Source organism: Trachemys scripta, chromosome 3 (genome assembly GCF_013100865.1).
Source record: "Trachemys scripta elegans isolate TJP31775 chromosome 3, CAS_Tse_1.0, whole genome shotgun sequence".
Classification (NCBI taxonomy): Eukaryota; Metazoa; Chordata; order Testudines; family Emydidae; genus Trachemys; species Trachemys scripta.
The window spans coordinates 194,768,060-194,787,912 of NC_048300.1; the positions used below are offsets into that span (position 1 = coordinate 194,768,060).

At 51.2% G+C, this 19,853-nt stretch overlaps 1 protein-coding gene across 1 annotated transcript; it reads left to right on the forward strand.

Moving 5' to 3' along the window:
* Positions 1 to 2,310: 2,310 nt before the first annotated feature.
* On the forward strand, positions 2,311 to 6,889 carry SOX7 (SRY-box transcription factor 7). Its single transcript, XM_034766720.1, has 2 exons — positions 2,311 to 2,792; positions 3,997 to 6,889. The coding sequence occupies exons 1-2, from the start codon at positions 2,555 to 2,557 to the stop codon at positions 4,902 to 4,904; spliced, it is 1,146 nt and encodes a 381-aa protein (XP_034622611.1). The 5' UTR covers positions 2,311 to 2,554; the 3' UTR covers positions 4,905 to 6,889.
* The last annotated feature ends 12,964 nt before the right edge of the window (positions 6,890 to 19,853 follow it).

Genomic DNA, 19,853 nt, shown 5'->3' on the forward strand with positions numbered 1-19,853 from the left:
AATCTGTCTTGACCTCCAGGAAATCTCCTGTGCCTTTTAGATTGAAGAGAAGTTGCCTTCCTGTTGTGTTCTCAGATAACAGAGACGGAGATCAAACCCACTTGTAAATAACTAGATTTAATCAGTTTCCCTTGGAAAATGTTGATGTTTAAAAGTATTCTGGTTACCGAGAAAGCCTCAGAAGGGCAGTTGCTTTTCCAGGGCGTTAGAATAACTTCGCGCAACGTTTCTCTAGCAATTCTGTCCCCACAGTCGTCGTAATACAATTCTTAGTTTAACAGCTCGAAATAATTTCGGATGCTGTACAGAGGAGTGTTCTAGGGACAAGGAAGCGGAGCCGGATCTCGGTCCCGCACAACACGTTTACACGCCCCGCTTTAGATCACCTTTAATCTGGCAAGTGTCAACAGAACCTGAGACACGTGTTTGAAATCGCCCTGGCTGCAGGGCGGGCCACCTGTCCAAACACCCAGGTCTCGCTGGGACTCTCTGGGCAGAGCAGCCAAACGATCTCCCGACACTTTGAAACGCCTCTAACCCCCGGCTGAAGGAAATGCCTCCCCAGCTCGGGGCCAGTCCCGCTAGCTGTCTGGCAGCACAAATAGGAAATCCACCATCGTTCAAACGGGAGCCGCTGAAGTGCTGTAAGTCATGTCAGGGGGTCAGAGTCATAAAGGAACCCAGGGCCGAACTAGAACCGTTTTATTTCTCCCGACACCGCCTAGCCCGAGAGGAGGCGAGGATTTCAGATGCCTTTGCCGGCTGGGGTTGGCTGCACCTCGGTCTCTGGTGCATGGTGGGGGAGAGCTTTTTAGACCCCCACTGTTTCTGGCTGAAACTTTCCAAACAATTCTTAAAACTCATCCCTAGTTCTCTTTCCGACAAGCAGCACCTGCTCTTGGCTCTTGGTTTTGTGGTGTTGTTTTAAGCAACATAGGTGGAGTGATGATATTTTGACTTGACACATCCTGGATTTCCAACCAGGGGTGCAAAATAGCAGGGGGTTGTCAAGGAGACAAACTTTTACACCTGGGGGTGGGGTGGTGACAGCGGCTGGATTGTAGAGGGCAAATTCGTGCTTCTGGAGAGAGAAGGGGGGATCTGTAGTGTTGGGGGGGGACCAGGGTGTGTCTTCGTTTCTTTTAGGCGTGTTGGCTTTTCCTGCCTCCCTCGGAGGCCCTTCTTCGGATGTGTTCCAAGTAGGGTGCCCAGATGTCCCGATTTTATAGGGACAGTCCCAATTTTTGGATCTTTTTCTTATCTAGGCTCCTATTACCCCCCCCCCCACACACACACACACACACACACCCCATCTGGATTTTTCACATTTGCTGTCTGGTCACCCTAGTCACAAGTATCTTGGAAAAGCAGGAGCGTGGGCTTTGCTTGGGCCATCGTGTACCTTTGTGGGTAACAAAACCCAGGTCGCCTTCAGCCCCCTTTTTGGGGCGTTGCCCCTTGGATTCGTTATTTGCATGGTGAATCTGAAGCTCATGCGAAGTGTATAAACATCTCGGTCGCAAGTCGCCCAGCAACAAGGGCAGCCGGTTTCGGACTGGTTAAAGGTCCCTGTAAGGCTGTCAGGTGCCTTCAGCTGATCTCTGTTTGGCTGCGGCCCGTAGGCGTTCACACTGCGGCTCTGCGGAGATTTCCTCGGGTCTGGGGCCCGCCTGACCAGTCGGAAACAAGCACTGTCAGACAACCCCCCGCACGGTCTAGTGGCTGGGGCAGCGGGGGCTAGGGCCTGAGTGGTTTTGCAGCTGATTGGCAACTGGACCTTGGTCAAGTCACGTGGCTTCCGTGTGCCTCAGTTTCCCTATAATGCAAGAAAAGGGTAATGTGCTCTCTCCGCTTTGCAGAGGGCCGTGAGATCTTGGGATCAAAGAGAGGTGTGTGTGTGTGTGTGTGTGTGTGTAAAAACCAGGCCTTTGTCCTTTTATTATGAATTTCAATCAGACTAAGGCGGGAGAATTCAGATCTTGTTGATCTTTTATACCTGGCTCTTCCCTCGGTTACCTTCTTGCAGACTGGAGTAGCCAGGTGGCTGGATGTTGAACTTGGACGCTTGCCCCCCTCTCCCCCCCCCCCACCCCATCCCCAGACTTGCTCTGCGGCTGACAGGTGGAGTTGCCATTGTCCCCTGGGGGCAGGAGAAGGGAGCCCCGGGGCGGGGTGGGAGAAGCAGCTGGAGGAGGGATGGGGGGGCCGGACTGGAAGGCCGGTGGGGGGGCTCCCCCCTGGGGCTGAGCCAGCCCCTCTGCTGCGGGCAGGTTGCCGGGAGAAGTTGCTCGCAGGCCTCCTGGCTGGGGCGCCGGAGTTTGAAAACAAGGAGGAGCCGCAGGCACCTTCGGTGTCATTGGAGGAAGCTTCTCCGAGGAGCTCATAAATACAGCGCCCGGGCTGCAGGGTGCAGCTCGGCCGGGGGCCCCCTGGATTACGCTGCCAGAGAGGGGGGGGGACAGCCAGGGAGCCCCGGGCGCTGCAGGGGGGGACTCGGAGCCAGGCGGCGGGGAGCGGTCGGGGGCCAGGGGCGAAGCGGGGGGGTGTCCCGGCCATGGCTTCCCTGCTGGGCTCCTACCCGTGGTCCGAGAGCCTGGATTGCTCCGCCCTGGACGGGGAGCTCCCGGAGGGGCTCTCCCCGCCGGCCGCGCACCGCTCCCCGGGGGAGAAGGGCTCGGAGCCCCGCATCAGGAGACCCATGAACGCCTTCATGGTGTGGGCGAAGGACGAGAGGAAGCGGCTGGCGGTGCAGAACCCGGACCTGCACAACGCGGAACTCAGCAAGATGCTCGGTGAGCCGGAGCCCCCGGGCGGCCCGGATCCGTCCCCCGATGCCCCCGGCGCTGGGTGGCCCCGGAGAGGGAGGGGGGAAGCCCACGCTCCTGCCCCCGGGCTCGACCCTAACCCCGGCCGCCCCCTGTGACCTCCCCTGCCGGTCTAGACTCGGCTATCCAAACACCAGCAGGTGTTCGCCTGGCTCAGACACAACACCCCGGGCAGCGCGACTGACCGGCCCCGGGTGTGCGCTTGGTCTCTCCGATCCTGGCTGGGTTTGGGGAACCCGGCTGGGACCCCGTGGCCGGAGCAAAGCGGGTAGAAAGAAGTCCCCGACTCGCGGTATTTTCCGGGTTGAAGTTGTCACGTTGTATTAGTTTTGCGAACTCTCCAATCCGCCCCGTTCGTTAGACCCAGGAGGCAAAGAAACATGGTCTGAGCCGGGGGAAATAGATCTTCAGGGCGATGATTGTTTAGTCCTCCAAAGTCAGTGATTTCTTTGGTCTTTTCTCCAGTTTTGTGATTTGAGGGGAAGAAATTCCCTCCCCAAACTGACCGACAGCCATTTATTGTCCCGGGTGGCTTCCCAAAGTGGAATTCACTTGTGTGAATGTGTTTTGTTTTAAAAACCTCCCATCCCTAAATGTGTCTGGCCCCCCTAGTCTGTGTGGGGAACGGGCAGATTATTTCCATCTTTCCCCTTGGAAACGGCCACCAGCACTTGGGTCTGTTTCCTTTGATTTCGTGTTCTGGGGCTCGAGGGCAGGCGACGAGTTGCCCGCTTTGCAGAACCTCGGCTTGGTCTAATTACAAGACCCAGGGGCTTTCTCCGCAGCTTGGGCAGGGCTGCGAGGCAGGGAGCAGCTCATGAAAGCGGTTGTTTAAAGAGGGAAGGGAATACCAGCCACACATGGCTCTATCCCTCCCACTCCAACCTCTTCACTTTTTGCTATCCTGGGGATGCCCCACTCCCTAGGGCTGTAGGATTCAGGCACTCCCCTCGACCCAATATTTTGGATAGGGTCATACAGCTGTATTGAGGCCAAATCCCAGTTCCATTGGATTCAGTGGGTGTTTGACCATTGTTTTCTCCAAGACTAGGCTCTGTCCCTTGGTCCCAGCCAGCGCTCTCTGGGTGCTTAGGGACACAGACCCTCCATGCCCAGCGCAGATGCCACAGCTGTGGATTCTAAGAGGATTTTTGTTCCTTCCTTGTTGCAGGCAAGTCCTGGAAGTCTCTGAGCCCTTCCCAGAAGAGACCTTACGTGGAGGAGGCGGAAAGACTGAGGGTGCAGCACATGCAAGATTACCCCAACTACAAATACAGGCCCAGGAGGAAGAAGCAGGTCAAGCGGATCTGCAAGCGGGTGGATCCAGGCTTTCTGCTGGGGAACCTCGCCAGGGATCAGAACTCGGTGCCGGAGAAGCGGGCCTGCGGCAGGACAGTGGGGGGAAAGGAGGGGCAGGGTGAGTACTCGCCTGGCCCGGTATTGCAGAGCATCAGGGGCTACAGGGAGGCCCAGGCCAGCAGCGGCAGCAGCAGCACCAACATGGACACCTACCCCTACGGGTTGCCCACCCCGCCTGAGATGTCCCCTTTGGATGTGATAGACCCTGAGCAGAGCTTCTTCTCCTCCCCGGGCCCAGAGGAGCATCGCCACCCCCATATGACTGGGGCCCCTTACTCTCCAGAGTACTCCACCAGCCCCCTCCAGTGTAACCACCATCCCCTTGGCCCCATGTCCATCCCTCAGCCCAGCACCTCCATGATCCCCCCAATCCCCAGCTGCCCCCCTCCTCCTCTTCCCACCTATTACACGCCAGCCTTCCACCCCATCCACTCCCCCAACCTCCAGGCTCATCTTGGTCAGCTCTCCCCGCCCCCTGAACACCACGGCTTTGACAGCCTGGACCAGCTGAGCCAAGCAGAACTTCTGGGGGAGATGGACCGCAATGAGTTTGACCAGTATCTCAACACTCCCGGCCACTCAGACCACAGCGGGATGATAATCAATGGACACGTCCAGGTGTCTCAGGTTGCAGGTGGCTCGCCCTCTACAGAGACTAGCCTCATCTCCGTCCTAGCAGATGCCACTGCTACCTACTACAACAACTACAGCGTCTCCTAGGCCAGAAGGAGCAGGGCCTGTGGACTGGCCGAGGACAGACCCTACAGTATTATTGGCATGGCTCCATGTACACAACAGCTGGTGGACACCTCGCTCCTCACCTCAGGGTTGCCAAGTCAGAACTGAAATGGTTTTGGAGCCTCCTTTCTGTCCTAGGTAATGGATTTTGCTTCTCGGACATCCACTGGCATCAATATTAAGTATCCTGCTTTAAAAGGTATTTGATATCCTGCTTCAGAAAAGGTCTGTGGTCAAGTCCCTTTTCCAAGCCAGCTGGTCACTGGCTACAGTCCTCCTACCAATTTATTCTATAAGCATGACAAGTCTTTGGATGGTGGGTCTGATTTTTCAGTGGCACCGAGGCCCAGCTCCGTACAGGTATTTAGGGTCCTAATTTCCTGGATCTGGGCCAGAGCTCCCTCAATTCCAGCTGGATCCCATGGGGGCTGCAAATTCTCAGCTCCTCTGAAAAATCAGCCCCTGAGTCTTGTTCTGTGTAGCACTTGTGGTAGGGATGGGGGGGAAAGCAAAGAGGTGGCAAATGAGTAAACGTAACCCTCTGATCAGTGTGTGCCGCCTTCTGGGCCTACTGGCGTGACTCCATTACTGTCCCTACCTACAGAACCTGGCTCTTCGAGCTGTAGTCACTAGTTCAGTAATGCAGGTTTCCAATTCCAGTCCCAGGATTGGCTAAGATGGTGGCTGTCACAACCAGCTATTGCTGTACAGAGAGAATACGATCAGGGGATCATGAATGTCCTGTTCTCACGTAATTACCCTACGTGAAGAGCTTTAACCGAAGAGAGCTCTGAGGCTTTCAGTCATAGCCGTGTGGGTTTTCTGTTGGCCTGGTCTTGCATTCCCTATGTACTCAACAGTTTGACGGAAGTGGCTGGGAGTTTTTGAGTGTGCACTAGCATAAGGAATGCAATTCCGGTGAAGTCACTGGACTTGCAATCCCTAGTGCCAGCAGTGTATTTGGTCCTGTGTATGGAAAGGCATCTAATCTAATCTGTTGCACCCACATAGCCCCGCTCTGTGCCCCTTTGGCTCCTGAAACTTTTTGTGGATTTCAGTGGAACTCTGAGAGTGTATGGAAGGAAAGATCAGACCCAAGGAAGGAAAGATCTGGCCCAGGGTGGAGCCCTGATGTCATTCCCACCCCCCACCCTGAACCACTTGAGTGGGAGAGGAGTTCACATAACTGGAACTGTGGTGCGGTGACACAACATGGTCTTGTGATAATGGACTGACTGCTAGCTGCTCCGGCGGCAAGGTTGCAACTCAGCTTCTGTTTGTTTAAAGAGAAGTCAAGCTGAATTTTATAGTGTGCGCAAAATTCAGCTTCAGACTTTCACTAGGCTCTGATCCTGCTTTCACTGAGTTAAATGGGAGCAAGATCGGTCCCTGCCTGAGTCACTACAAGTAATTTCCCATGTACGTAGCCATGCTGGTGGCCTTCGTAACAGCTACTCCGAAGGCCAAGAACCTGAGTAATATCCCATCATGTCCCCTTTACCTGCAGCCACAGCTGGAAAGAATTTATTGTGTTGAGCACTTTGGAAAAGAGGTGATACGTAGCAGACACATTTGTATCAAGCATCATTTGAAGGCAAATACTTAATGTTTAGAAATGAAATGCCCATTCCTCTTTATGTCAGTATATTATTGCTTGTAATAAAGTTGTACATTGATATGTTCCATTATTTCTCCGTCATATTTTGCATTGCTCTTTTTTCATAAAGATGACATTTTATTTTAAATCAGTTATGTATCATGTTTAATCTTAGGGTTACTGTATGACATTTGGTTATGATTAGTTAGTAGCATGGTTATGATTTTCTGGTTTCAATCTTGAGTGCGTAATTAATTGCAAATGATAATATAATTGCAAATAATACTTTAAAAAAACCACAACTTTTAAGCTAACACTTTCCATCTTTTTTTGTGTGTGACTCTGATGCATTTTGAATGCGTGTAGATACGAGTTCGCATAAAATATTTAATTTAAATAAATATGTTTTTATACAATGACTGTTTTATCATTTAGATTGCTGTAGTTCTGGACAAAACTGTTCAAAGGGGAAGCATTTATTGTGCTTGATGTTGCATTGGGTTTTTTTAATTTTCAGCCAAACTTTTCTACATCTGTTTTTTTTTTTGTTTTGTTTTTTGTTTTTTTAAATAAAAAGGGCCTGTGGCTATCTTTAAAAACTGTGTAATCCGGGACGAATTTAAGTCACAATTTGAAATATTTTTTTCCCTTCCCAATGTATCAGGGGAAGTCTCTTTAAGGGTTGTGATTGTGCATTCCTGCTATCCAAAGTGCCCTTCGATATCAGAGTTTTGTGTAGGCGAGGATTGCGAGATCCAATCCAGGCACAATTCGGGGGCCCACTGAAGTTAATGGGGAATTTGCCATTGATTTGGCGTAGGAGTGGACCTCAAAATACGTGGATTGTTTTGCTGAGTATAATCCGAGTCTTTACGGCATGATTCTTATTTGCACTAAGGACACTTTACACTAAACATTTACACCCCTTACGAGCCCTCCTTTTCATTGCCAGAGTGATGTAAAGGGTCTAACTGAGAATCAGGACAAATAGTCTCAGAAGGTGAAGTTGTGGGTGTGGAATGTAAGACGCGTGAAAGAGAGGAGGTAAGAAACGCAGTGGGGTATGATGGATGGGTTTCAAATTGTAACTCTGAGACATAGGAGGTGAAGAGCTCTACAGACAGAGCCAGATTCCTCTCTACTCAACTGGTGTAACAGACGAGAGTTTAGCCCTTATCCCTCACCTGATCCTGCAGGCCAAACCTACAGCCCATTCAGGCAAAACTTTACTTGAACCTGTGCCTGGTAAGGACTTTGAAGTCGAGTCCATGGACTCATATACCTCTGTAAGGCCTCTTTCTTCCCCTCAGATCCACGGGGCAGGAGCCAGTTTTCCGAGACATCTTGTGATGGGTGACTATGAATTCTGAGAGGAGTGAGTCTTGGGGGAGTCCAAACTAATCAATTTCACCGGCTTTATATGCTCCAGACCAAGCATTCTCATGATGCCCTGATATCTGTACAACGAGGCCAGAAGGGTGACCAACACTAAGGAAAGCTACCTAGAAATCCCTCGCTCACTGACACAGCCTCTTCTTTTGTTTCTGCTCCTCAGCATACACACTTCTGTGACTATGATGCGTCTGTATTGCTCAAGTGAGTTTTGATGGGTATTAGGGACACAATATACTACACTCAGATTCTGTGCACATGGTATAGAGGGAACTATGCCAGAAGGCGCACTTTGCACATTCAAGATGTTTTGCGACCATGAGTGAATTAACCCTCACAATCCTGCAGAGTTGATGTTCCTAACCCCTTTTTACAAGTTGGGAAACTGAGGCATAGAGGAATTAAGTAATTGGCCCAAGGTCACATAGCGAGTCAGGAGCAGAGTCAGTACTGGGTCCTACATCTCCAGACTCCTATTTCCATGCTCCAACCACAATACCAGGCTGCCACTCAGATGATGGGGATGACTTCAAAGCATGAGGGCAGCAGAGCCATAAAAGGAAGTCTCCGTTTATCAAATGTGGGATAGATTCCGAATTCATAGGGTAGCTTGGAAGTGAACTCAAGCTGCAAAATCCAATCTGGATTTAGTTTTCAAATACCCCAACGTTCGGGGCTTCTTTGATTCAGGAGTTCTAGCCAGCTCCTGGGAAAGAGAAGAGGGTGCATGCAACATTCAAAATGTAGGGGGAGATTTTCAAGAACAAAATTTCCATTGACTTGCAAGGTGACGTCTGTTCCTGGATCAGATTGGTGCTTCTGCAAATCCCACCCCACTGGCCCCACTGAAAGTCAGTGGGGTTTGTACTTCTAAGGCACCACCTAAGTGCTTTTGAAAATCCCCCATGTAGTCTTTCAGCTGAAGTAGTGAGGGCTCATGCATTTAGAGCTGGAGATTGCAGGTTTAAATGCTGCGAACAGATCCAGCAGGGTTGGTTATAGTAGTATCCATACTAGGGTGACCAGACAGCAAATGTGAAAAATCAGGACAGGGGGTGGGGGGTAATAGGAGCCTATAGACCCCTCAGGTTTAAAACAAATAAAAGGAAGTTCTTCATCACACAGCGCACAGTAAACTTGTGGAACTCCTTGCCTGAGGAGGTTGTGAAGGCTAGGACTATAACAGCGTTTAAAAGAGAACTGGATAAATTCATGGAGGTTAAGTCCATTAATGGCTATTAGCCAAGATGGGTAAGGAATGGTGTCCCTAGCCTCTGTTTGTCAGAGGGTGGAGATGGATGGCAGGAGAGCGATCACTTGATCATTACGTGTTAGGTTCACTCCCTCTGGGGCACCTGGAATTGGCCACTGTCGGTAGACAGGATACTGGGCTAGCTGGACCTTTGGTCTGACCCAGTATGGCTGTTCTTATGTCACCCAAAAATCGGGACGGTCCCTTTAAAATCGGGACATCTGGTCACCCTAACCCATACCCCAATCAGTATTGGGCCTCATTGAGCTAGGGGCTCAAAGCCCAGCGACAGACGTGTTCCCTGTCCCAAACAGCTTGCAATCAGATTTGATAGTAAAGTCTGATTTCTCCTCCCGTCTCACAGACAGAGGCTTGTGTCCTGAACAGAGATTGTGTAATGACAACCGAGGAGCGTATCACCAGAGGCCTACCTTAGGAGTAGACCTGTCTAAGGAGGTAAGGCTAGCAGCGCCCCCTAAAGGCAGTCTGGATCCCTAGTGGGTGCAAGGATGCAAAATGAAAATTGGTCTCACAGCCCAGCGATGGTACAAACAACAAACATGCACCAAAGCCTTACAAGGAAATTAGAGCTTGGGCTTGTAACAAGCCAATGAAGCTCCCACTATTCTGGCTAATCATGAGTCTCTGGGTAAGTTATAACCGTTTATTACATTATTTGTATCTAATGCAGATATTGGGTCTAATTTTCTGGGCCGCCCGGTTCCCATTGACGTCACCTGGAGCAATGGGTGCTCTGCACCTCAGAAAAATCACATCCGGTGCATCTTACCTATTGTTCTGAAGATGTAACAGGTATTTTTTAAGCCCTCTAATCCATCTTGCAGGGCAGAAGCTAGATTAATCCTTGGTTTAACTCGGCTGACTTCTGTGGCGTTATGGAAGGGATGACTTTGTCCCCCTTGCTTAACACAGAATCACGGGAGGAAAAGCAGCGTGAGTCACCCACGCACCTTACTTGTAGCAGAGCTGGGCTGAATCAAAAACCTTGGACACTGGGGGAATTTGGATCTGAATTCGAACGATGGGTTTGACTCTATAATAGACAAAACTGGCACATGAGGCACACCCATACTTTGGGGAATCTGCTTCCGGATCAGAACCTGGTCACTGGGGTGGTTTCCGCAGTGGAGAAATTCGTGATTAGTGCCATCAACCCATCTCCTGACAACGTCTTAATAGCCACAGCAAAACGGAGTTCTCTGTTTTCATCCTAGGTAGCTAACTGCAAAGTCAGCTCGCTTGGGAATTTATTTTTAGCTCCAGGCCTTCAGTGCTGCCAGAATGGCACCCCGGAGGGAACAGTCCCTTATTTACTCACCAAACAGGGCATGAGCAAGTGGTAGCCTCCCACTCAGTCCTCCAACAACGTTTCTCAAATCAGACCTGTGGGGACCGTTTCCCCTCTTTGGGGCAGGGACTGTCGATTGCTCACTATGTGTATGTACAGCACATAGCAGAGTAGGGCTCTAATCTCAGATGGGGGCTACTGGAAAATAAATAAAAGCCATCAGATATGGTAAGGAACATACTGCCGTCTCTAGGTCCATTCAGTCATTGGCCTCTCCGCTGCAAATACCAACGAGAGCCCACTACGTGCCTATTGTGGTGGTGGCTTTTGTGACATGGCCATCTCAGAAAGCAGCTTGTTCCACATCGATACCTTACACGGGTCTCTCTTTCCCCTGGAGCAGTTGGCCACTCTCCCCAGAACAACCCAGGGTGAGGCCTCGTCTTTGCACCAGGCTGGCAACGATTCTCCATCTCCTGCTCCTAAGATGCATCCATCCGTCGTCTCCTCCAGGTTGCACAGGCCGGGGAGTGAAAATTAAAATGAGCCCAGGGGGAATTCAAACCCAATCTCTACTGCAGTTTTTGGCATAGATCCAGGGCAGGGATGGGAGGGAGGAGGAGGAGAATTGGAAAAGTCACCTATAGCCTTAGATTGGGTCTCAAACCCCACTGTTTGAACCAGCAGGGCAGCGATTTTCCATACTACAGTCAAGCTGCAGTCAATATTTTTGTTGTGCAAGTTGCAATGTGAGTAACGGTGAGCAATCATGACCTCACCCTTCCCGGATAGCCCTGGAATTCAGTCCGTCTGGGAGTTAGTGTGTGTCATGCACCTGGCCTCCCGGGAGAACTGATTTCCTTTAAATTCACAGAACAGGTGGTGATTCTTCTCAGTCACTGAGGCCAGAATTGCTGAAGTTGAATCTGTCCTAACTCAGCCACTACGGGAAAGGAGAGGCCACCAACCCTTTTCTGTCCCTCTTTGATTGATATCTGTCCAGATCTCATTCTGTCTGAGACGTCAGAGGAGAAAAGGTTGGGAGAGAGTCAACCTAGCTATGTGGGGGTCATTTATTGAGTATTTATTGGTGTAAAACGGCCTCGCTCTCTTGCATCCTGTGTGTTTAGTGCTGGACATGGCACAGTCCTGCCCTAAGGAGACTAGATTCTAAAGGGGGCCTGACAGTTCGGAAGCACCATACGCTGGGTTGCCTGTTGCTCGCCAAATCCCAAGTTGGGGGCGGATATTTTCAGTGGAACCCCAGTTGGCTTAATTGGAGGGGGGGGGAGTGACCATTTGTCACAGGAGGAGAAGGATTTTTAAGGTCAGGCTTGACAAAGCCCTGACTGGGATGATTTAGAATCATAGAATATCAGGGTTGGAAGGGACCTCAGGAGATCATCTAGTCCAACCCCCTTTGTTGGGGTCGGTCCTGCTTTGAGCAGGGGGTTGGACTAGATGACCTCCTGAGGTCCCTTCCAACCCTGATATTCGATGATTCTATGATTTGCAAGCGGCAACAGCAGCCTGGATAGCAAAATCAGTGAAGCATAGGCAACGTCCCCACGGGTGGGAGAGGCTCTCATCGGAGCAGTCCTAGCATTTGGAAAGGAAGGGTGGTCTTGTGGTCAAGGAGAACTGGGTACATATCCCAGTGCTGCCACAGACTCTCTGGGTGACCCCAGGCAAGTTACTTCACCTCCCTGTGCCTCAGTTTGCCCCCTCTATAAAATGGGGATAAGAATGATCCCTTTGTCTGTGTTATCTATTGAAGCCTAATCTACACTGAACAAGTATGTCGGTCAGGGCTACAAAAAAAACCCAACCCCGACACAGCTGTGCTGACACTCCCCTCCCCCCGTGCAGACACAGCTAGGTTGATAGGAGACTGCTTCTGTCAACAGGGCTAACTTCGTTTGGGGTAGCGGTGTTCCCCGTCTGTCGGTGCAGGCTGCGTCTACAGCGACATAGCCGTGCCAGTACCATCTCCGTAGCATAGACATACCCTTATGCTAAGCTCTTTGGGGCAGGGATTTCTCTTACTATGGGTACGTCTACACTGGAGCTGGAGCTGCAATGCCTTGCTGAAGTAGACTTACCTATGCTAAAAATAGCAGTTTAGCTGCATGGTTGTTGGGCTGGGTTCGCTGCCCCACGTACAAGCCCGTCCAGGGTCCTTCGATCTCTGATTTCTTTACAAGGGAGTGGGGATATCATTGTCCCTATATTACAGGTATGGAAACGGAGGCATAGAGAGATGAAGGGACTTGCCGAAGGCAGCACCGTGAGTCAGTGGAGGAGACCCCGATCTTCTGATTCCCAGCCAAGGGCCCCGCTTTATTGGACCCAGTGAATGCTGTGAATACAATGAAGTGGGATTGTTTTCTCCTTGCACTCAGAGCGGAGTCTTGGTGCGGGAATAAAACTTGTAAAAGGAAGATCTTCTCTTGCTCCTGTTTGTGGGGCCACATCTCCCTGTCCCCAGGGCCGGTGTAACCACTAGGTGAACTAGGCGGCCGCCTAGGGCGCCAAGATTCGGGGTGCCAAAAACCGGTGCCCCCCAATTTTTTTTTTACACGACTGTATTCATTTTTGAAAGTTTATAATAAGTGATGCGCCAGGGGGAGGGGAGGAGGAGAGGGGGGCGCAAGGTGGAAGTTTCACCGAGGGCGCAAAATGTCCTTGGGCCGGCCCTGCCTGTCCCATACCGGCCCAGCAAGCCCTTTCTTCGGGAGCTCTCCCGTTCTGGACAATGAGAGTTTTCCCCCTGAGTTAGGACAGCAAGCTCAGACCCTCCCTTGATTAAGAGGAGGGAATGAGACAAGTTGCTGAGTCTTTTCCTGCTGAGCACTGCCAATGGGAGCTGCAGGGAGTGCGGGGAGGATGTGCCCAGAGCTGAGTGTTTCCTGCCTGATAACGCCGGCCCCTCCTGCCGGATGTTATGAGTCCGGGTCCTACCTTCACGATTCAAGTAAAGGGCCGAGGGAAAGCCTGGCTGTTTATGTCAAGAAAAAATAACTTCGCCCTCCATACAATTCTGCAGCTCCAAAGTTTTCCCTCGCTAGCTCCCTCTCACCTCCCCCGGACAAAACTCTGGGAAAATGAAAACAGGCCCAAAGACACAAAGCAGGAGCTGGGTGCCAATGGAGGAAAGGATAGAGGCGCTCCTTGAAACGTGCAGACGGTGGGCCCCCTCCCTGATAGGGTGACCAGACAGCAAATGTGAAAAGTCGGGATGGAGGAAGAGGGGGGTAATAGGAGCCTAGATAGGAAAAAGACCCAAAAATCGGGACTGTCCCTATAAAATCAGGACATCTGGTCACCCTACTCCCTCACTGTTATGAAGCAGAGGTCGGGCAGAACAGGAGTCTGGATTTGAATGCAATGGGCCGGACTCCGCACTCAGTTACTCTGGTATAAAACTGGAGTCACTTCGCTGAAATCAGTTGAATTACTCTGGATTGACCCCCATGTTAACAGAGAGTGTGATCTGCCCCCACCCCTTTATAATGGGGTGAAACAAACATCCCAATCTGATCACTCCTGAACTCACAGGTGTGAAACCCAGATTCCAATGGGCACTTTCCCAGCGATTGGAGTTCAGATTCTGTTGCAGAGAGAGGCTTAGGCTGCGACCGGTGATCCCAACCCAGAGCCAGGGCTGGAAATTGGCTTCAGGCCCATCTCTGAGATAAAGGACCTCAGTAACTAATAAGCAAGATGAGAGTGGGTGACAGAAGCATTGTGGAGGGATGGTGAGTGGGGAACACTTTTCTGGGAGGTGTTAAGCAGGGGAAGCCAACTGGTGGGTGGAGAGGGAATGGCACCCAACTCAGTAGGCCAAGGCCCTAATTTCTCTAAAAATCTGTAAACACCAGCCCGGGCTGGGACCTCTTTTTGATTTGTAATTGAGCCTTTTGTGCTGCCTCTCTCTCTCTTTTATGTGGGAGGACTGGGCTCCAGAACAAGACAGTGCTGTGAAAAGCAGAATGACACTTCTGCCATTCCTAGATGGACGTGAAATGACTTTCTTCCCACTAGGTAGCGTATGCACGGTGAAGGGCCTTGGTGTAATCGATAAAGCAGCGCGTGTGGCAAAGCCCTTTATGGTGACAGTCCTTCAGGCTTCCACTCTGGATCTCGGCATGCTTTGCAGAGGTGAGCAGTCTCCTTAACCCTACTTCACAGGCGGGGAAGCTTAGGGGCATGGACCTGCCTGAGATCACATAACCAAGTCATTTCAGTAGGAGGGTGGTGAAGCACTAGAATGGGTTACCTAGGGAGGTGGTGGAATCTCCATCCTTAGAGGTTTTTACGGCCTGGCTTGATAACGTCCTGGCTGGGATGATTTAGTTGGGGTTGGTCCTGCTTTGAGCAGGAGGTTGGACTAGATGACCTCCTGAGGTCTCTTCCAACTCTGATATTCTATGATTCCAGAGCTGGAGGTGGAACCCAGTCCCCTGCATTGGCCCATGCCGCGTGTCCCGAAGGGGTGAAATCCTGGACCCACTGGAATCAGTGGGAGCATTGCTGTGGACTTCAGCGGAGCCTGGATTTCACCCTAAGTGTTTTCAGTTGTACAGAGCTGCACCGGGAAGCTGTAAGATCAGAACAATGATCCGGGAAGCCTGTCTTTGGTGGACAGGTGGAACATTTCAACACCCCTAAAGATAGTTAAGACCCAGGCAGACTGCGAAGAGCTATAAAAGGATCTCTCAAAACTGGGTGATTGGGCAACAAAATGGCAGATGAAATTTAATGTTGATAAATGCAAAGTAATGCACATTGGAAAGCATAATCCCAACTATACGTATAAAATTATGGGGTCTAAATTAGCTATTACCACTCAAGAAAGAGATCATGGAGTCATTGTGGATAGTTCTCTGAAAACGTCCATTCAATGTGCAGCGGCAGTCAAAAAAGCGAACAGAATGTTGGGAATCATTAAGAAAGGGATAGATAATAGGACAGAAAATACCATGTTGCCTCTATATAAATCCATCACACCCACATCTTGAATACTGCGTGCAGATGTGGTCGTCCCATCTCAAAAAAGATATATAGGAATTGGAAAAGGTTCAGAAAAGGGCAACAAATTGATTAGGGGTATGGAACGGCTTCCGTCTGAGGAGAGATTAATAAGACTGTCACTTTTCAGCTTGGAAAAGAAATGGCGAAGGGGAGATATGATTGAGATCTGTAAAATCATGACTGGTGTAGAGAAAGTAGATAAGGAAGTGTTGTTTACTATGTCTCATAACACAAGAACTAGGGCTCACCAAATGAAATGAATAGGCAGCAGGTTTAAAACAAACAAAAGGAAGTATTTCTTCACACAACGCACAGTTAAGCTGTGGAACTCTTTGCCAGAGGATGTTGTGAAGGCCAAGACCATAACAGGCTTCAAAAAAGAACTAGATAAATTCATGTTGGATAGGTCCATCAATGGCTATTAGCCAGGATGGGTAGGAATGGTGTCCCTAGCCTCTGTTGGCCAGAAGCTGGGAATGAGTAACAGGGGATGGATCACTTGATGATTACCTGTTCTGTTCATTCCCTCTGGGGCACCTGGCATTGGCCACTGTCGGCAGACAGGATACTGAGCTAGATGGACCCTTGGTCTGACCCCATAGGGCCATTCTTATGTTCTTAATTTAACCCGGGGTGGGGGGAGAGGCAGAGGTCTCCTGCCCCCCTTGTGGGGCACAGAGAGGAGCCAGAAGAAAGGAGATGAAATGGCCTTGAAATACAGGAGAGGGAAGAGGGGCAGTTCCACAGCATTCTCCATCCTCCTTCACAGCTTGGGGGGCCCAGCTCCATGGACGCCATCCCAGGTGCGGGGGGAGTTCTGTGGATTTGGGAGGCGTGTGTGGCAGGTGATGTGCAGCCGAATAGCAGTCAAGCGGCTGGACACAGGGTTGCGGTGAAGAATCTGGGTTTTAAAAGCATCCGGATGCAGCTTTGAACTGCCTGCAGCCCATTCACCCACGCATGCCACACACTCTTCTGCCAGCACGGCCTAGCCGCCACCGCTGAGAGACGCTCCCTGGCCCAGCGCAGCCCTGCCCTGTTGTTATTTGCTCTCCTTTGCAGGCGCCCGTGCGCCTGCCGTGTCACTCAGCCCCGAGAGCTTCAGAGCTAACAAAACATCAGACGCATTCTGTGCGCTCAGGAAGGAAAGCTGCTCACGTGACGGGGTTAGTCAGATTTCTGTCCGCTCCTTCCCTGGGATCTCAGGCAGCCGGGGAGGCTGCTGACCAAAAACGTGTCTAAGCCCAGACACCAATGGGGATGGCAGATTCCGGCTCACCTTGCTGCCCCGCTGGCTGTTGGGAGCACACATCCAGGGGTGGCAAGGCCCCCTAGAGAACAGCTTGGCAATGCCTCCCTTCTTAACGTGCCTGGCCCAAAAATCTGTTTTTCGCTCCCATCTTCCTGCTCTGAGATCTTAAAAAATGTGGTTAATGTTTTCCTGTGAATTTCCTGCAGGTGAAAAGTGCTAGATTTACAGTCCTGCGGAGGGAAGTCCTTGCAGTAGCCACAGCTCAGGTGCAATTTGGGCAGTAGCAAGACAAGCTTCCCCTCTCTGCCTTTGAATCCTGATTCAAAACCCGTTGAGGCCAATGTAAAAATTCTCACTGACTGCAGCAGGCTTTGGATTGGGCCCCTGATGTCCTGGAGGGACCAGCTCCTGGGAAGAAGAGACATTTAATTCTCCATAGCCTGTTATATCCTGGTTTTCTTGGGCGTCATACAGAGCCAGGTAAACAGAGGCTGTTACAATGCAGACCACCTGTCTGCCGAGAAGTGCCATGAAATCCCTTCCATTGTGTGGAGTTTAGATTTGTTTCTGGCACTGATTGACAGTAGAACATTTTCTCCAAATGAACAATGGACGACGTTTGGGCTACAGGTTCCAGCAGGAGTCGGGAATCCCAGCTCTGCCACTTATTGGCTGGGTGACCAAGAGCATGTCTCCAGGTCTCGGTTCACCCCACGTATGCTGAGTAGGATGATGTCTGCCTCACTGAGATGCTGGGAGGTTTGAGTCGTTTGTTCGTTTAAGTAATATTCTTAAAGCTCTTAGAGATTCTTGGATGAAAGGTGCTATCAAAGGGGGAAGTATTATTGTTATTCCGTGACAACAAAACATTAAGGTAATACTTAGGGGCTATAAATACGTATCAGTAACTAAATTGGGCGGGAATTAAAAACATTGAAAAGCCAGGAAACAAGTCCAGGTAAAACTTAAAGAACTAACCATAAAACGTGGGAAAATAGGAAATTATAACATTATACTCAGAGATATAATTATAGGTGGCACTGGTAGCACCACTCACAGGCGCCGACTTTCTCATTTCCCCGGGGGTGCTCGACCCGTGCACCCCCCCAGGCCCTGCCCCCCCCCTGCTCCTTTCCCCAAGGCCCCCCCCCGCCGCCTCTTCCCACCCTCACTCCACCTCTTTCCGCCCGCCCCACTCTTCCTGTCTTGTTCCACCCCCTCCCCTGAGTGTGCCCCGCCTTCGCTCCACCTCTTCCTGCGCTCGCTCCTCCCCCTCCCCCCAGCACCTCCTGCCTGCCGCTGAACAGACAGCTGATCCGTGGTGGGCGGGAGGCACTGGTGGGAGGGAGAGGAGCTGATCCGCGAGGCCTGCCAGTGGGTGCCGAGTACCCACTATTTTTTTCCCATGGGTCCTCCAGCCCCGGAGCATGCATGGAGTCAGTGCCTATGGCCCCACCTATTATTAAGGTTACGTGACGTTTTCCATTATAAGACCCTATTTTCAATTGCTGATAATTTTGCCAAACTTTTACCATTTGGCCTGAAATTTCCCATACTGGGTGTCTGCCACAGTCTGAATTTTTTGGCATGTTTCAGCCAAAACTTGAACGGAGCTAGCGTGAGTCTGTCCAGCCAGGCTGAGAGGCTCACTCCCAGCAGCAGCGTAGACATACCCTCTGTGACTTACCTCCCCATCTGTAAAATGGAGCCAGGACTCTGAGCCCCTCTCCCCTCGCAAGGGGTCTCAGAGCCTGGCCCTCAGCCCGAGCCTGAAATCTGCACTGCAGTTTTATAGCCCTGCAGATCGAGGCCCACACGACTGAGTCAGCTAACCCAGGCCAGCCACTGTGGGTCTTTTATTGCAGTGTAGATACATACTCACAGGCACGTGAAAAACAGCTATAAGGCTGTTTCCTGGGTACTGCCTTCCAAGGGCAGGAGTAGAGGGCAGGCCGGGATGTGGCCTGGGGATGTGCTGGGGCTGCAGCATGCATCGCTATGCAGATTCTGGGCAATGCTTCAGTCCAGGGTGGCTGCTGTAATGTAGACAGGCCCCCCAGAGGTTTCTAAGTCACATCAGAGGCCTCTCCAGCAGCCCAGGCTCAGGGGGGCACAAAGGTGTCTCACAGCTACCTTGGTCCACATGTCCCCGTGGCTGAGTTCTGTGCTCCACCTCATGCCGTTACTCTATTCTTTGTATGGTTGTAGCACCTCCGGTTCCCAGTCATAAGTATTGCCAACCGCGTGAGCTCAAAAATCACGAGTCAGCCCCTCTAACGTCATGCGATTGACTCTAAAATCGCAAGATTTTTCTTAAAAAGTCAAACCATGTTTTTGAATCTGTCTTTTGACGTGTTGACTCCCCTCTAGTCCTCTGCCAAAGTCTCTGTGATGGCTTCAGGTTGCAAAGGCAGGCCTGGTTTGCACTAGAAAATCAGGTCAGTTTAAGTACCTTGGTCAGGAGTGTGAAAACTTCACACCCCACCCGAGTGGCCTAATTAAACCAACCCAGGTCCCCATGTAGACAGCACTAGGTCGCCAGAAGAATTCTTCCACCAACCTAGCTGCTAATTCTTGGGGAGGTGCCAAAATCCTGTGACTTGCGATTAGTTCAGGAGAGTTGTCAATGCTGCTTTCCCCTGGCTGCTTGGAGGAGACTCTCCTTCCCCACCACAACCCCCAGGCTCCTCTTCTCCTACCCCCATCACTGTCCTCTGCACCCCCTCAGCCTCCCTCCTGCCTCCACATTCCCCTGCATCCCTCAGCCTCCCTCCTGCCCCCACATTCCCCTACATCCCTCAGCCTCCCTCCTGCCCCCACATTTCCCTGCACCTCTCAGCCTCCCTCCTGCCCCCATCCCCCTGTAGGTGCCTCAGCCTCCCTCCTTCCCTCCCACATCTTCCTGTACCCCTCAGCCTCCCTCCTGCCCCCACATCTCTTGGCCCTCAGCCTCCCTCCTTCCACCCACATTCCCCTGCGCCCTCAGCCTTTCACCTACCCCCCACATCCCCCTGCAGCCTCTAAATCTGCCTCCTGCTCCCCCTCACTCTTCCATCCCACTTTCACAGAGTCTCTACTGTGTCCCGTCCAGGCCC

What these genes read in the sequence shown, in the direction of transcription:
- SOX7 (XM_034766720.1), top strand. Translation starts at nt 2,555, where the DNA reads ATGGCTTCCCTGCTGGGCTCCTACCCGTGGTCCGAGAGCCTGGATTGC. An exon ending in GGAACTCAGCAAGATGCTCG is followed by an intron (nt 2,793 to 3,996) that starts GTGAGCCGGAGC and finishes TCCTTGTTGCAG; the next exon opens with GCAAGTCCTGGAAGTCTCTG.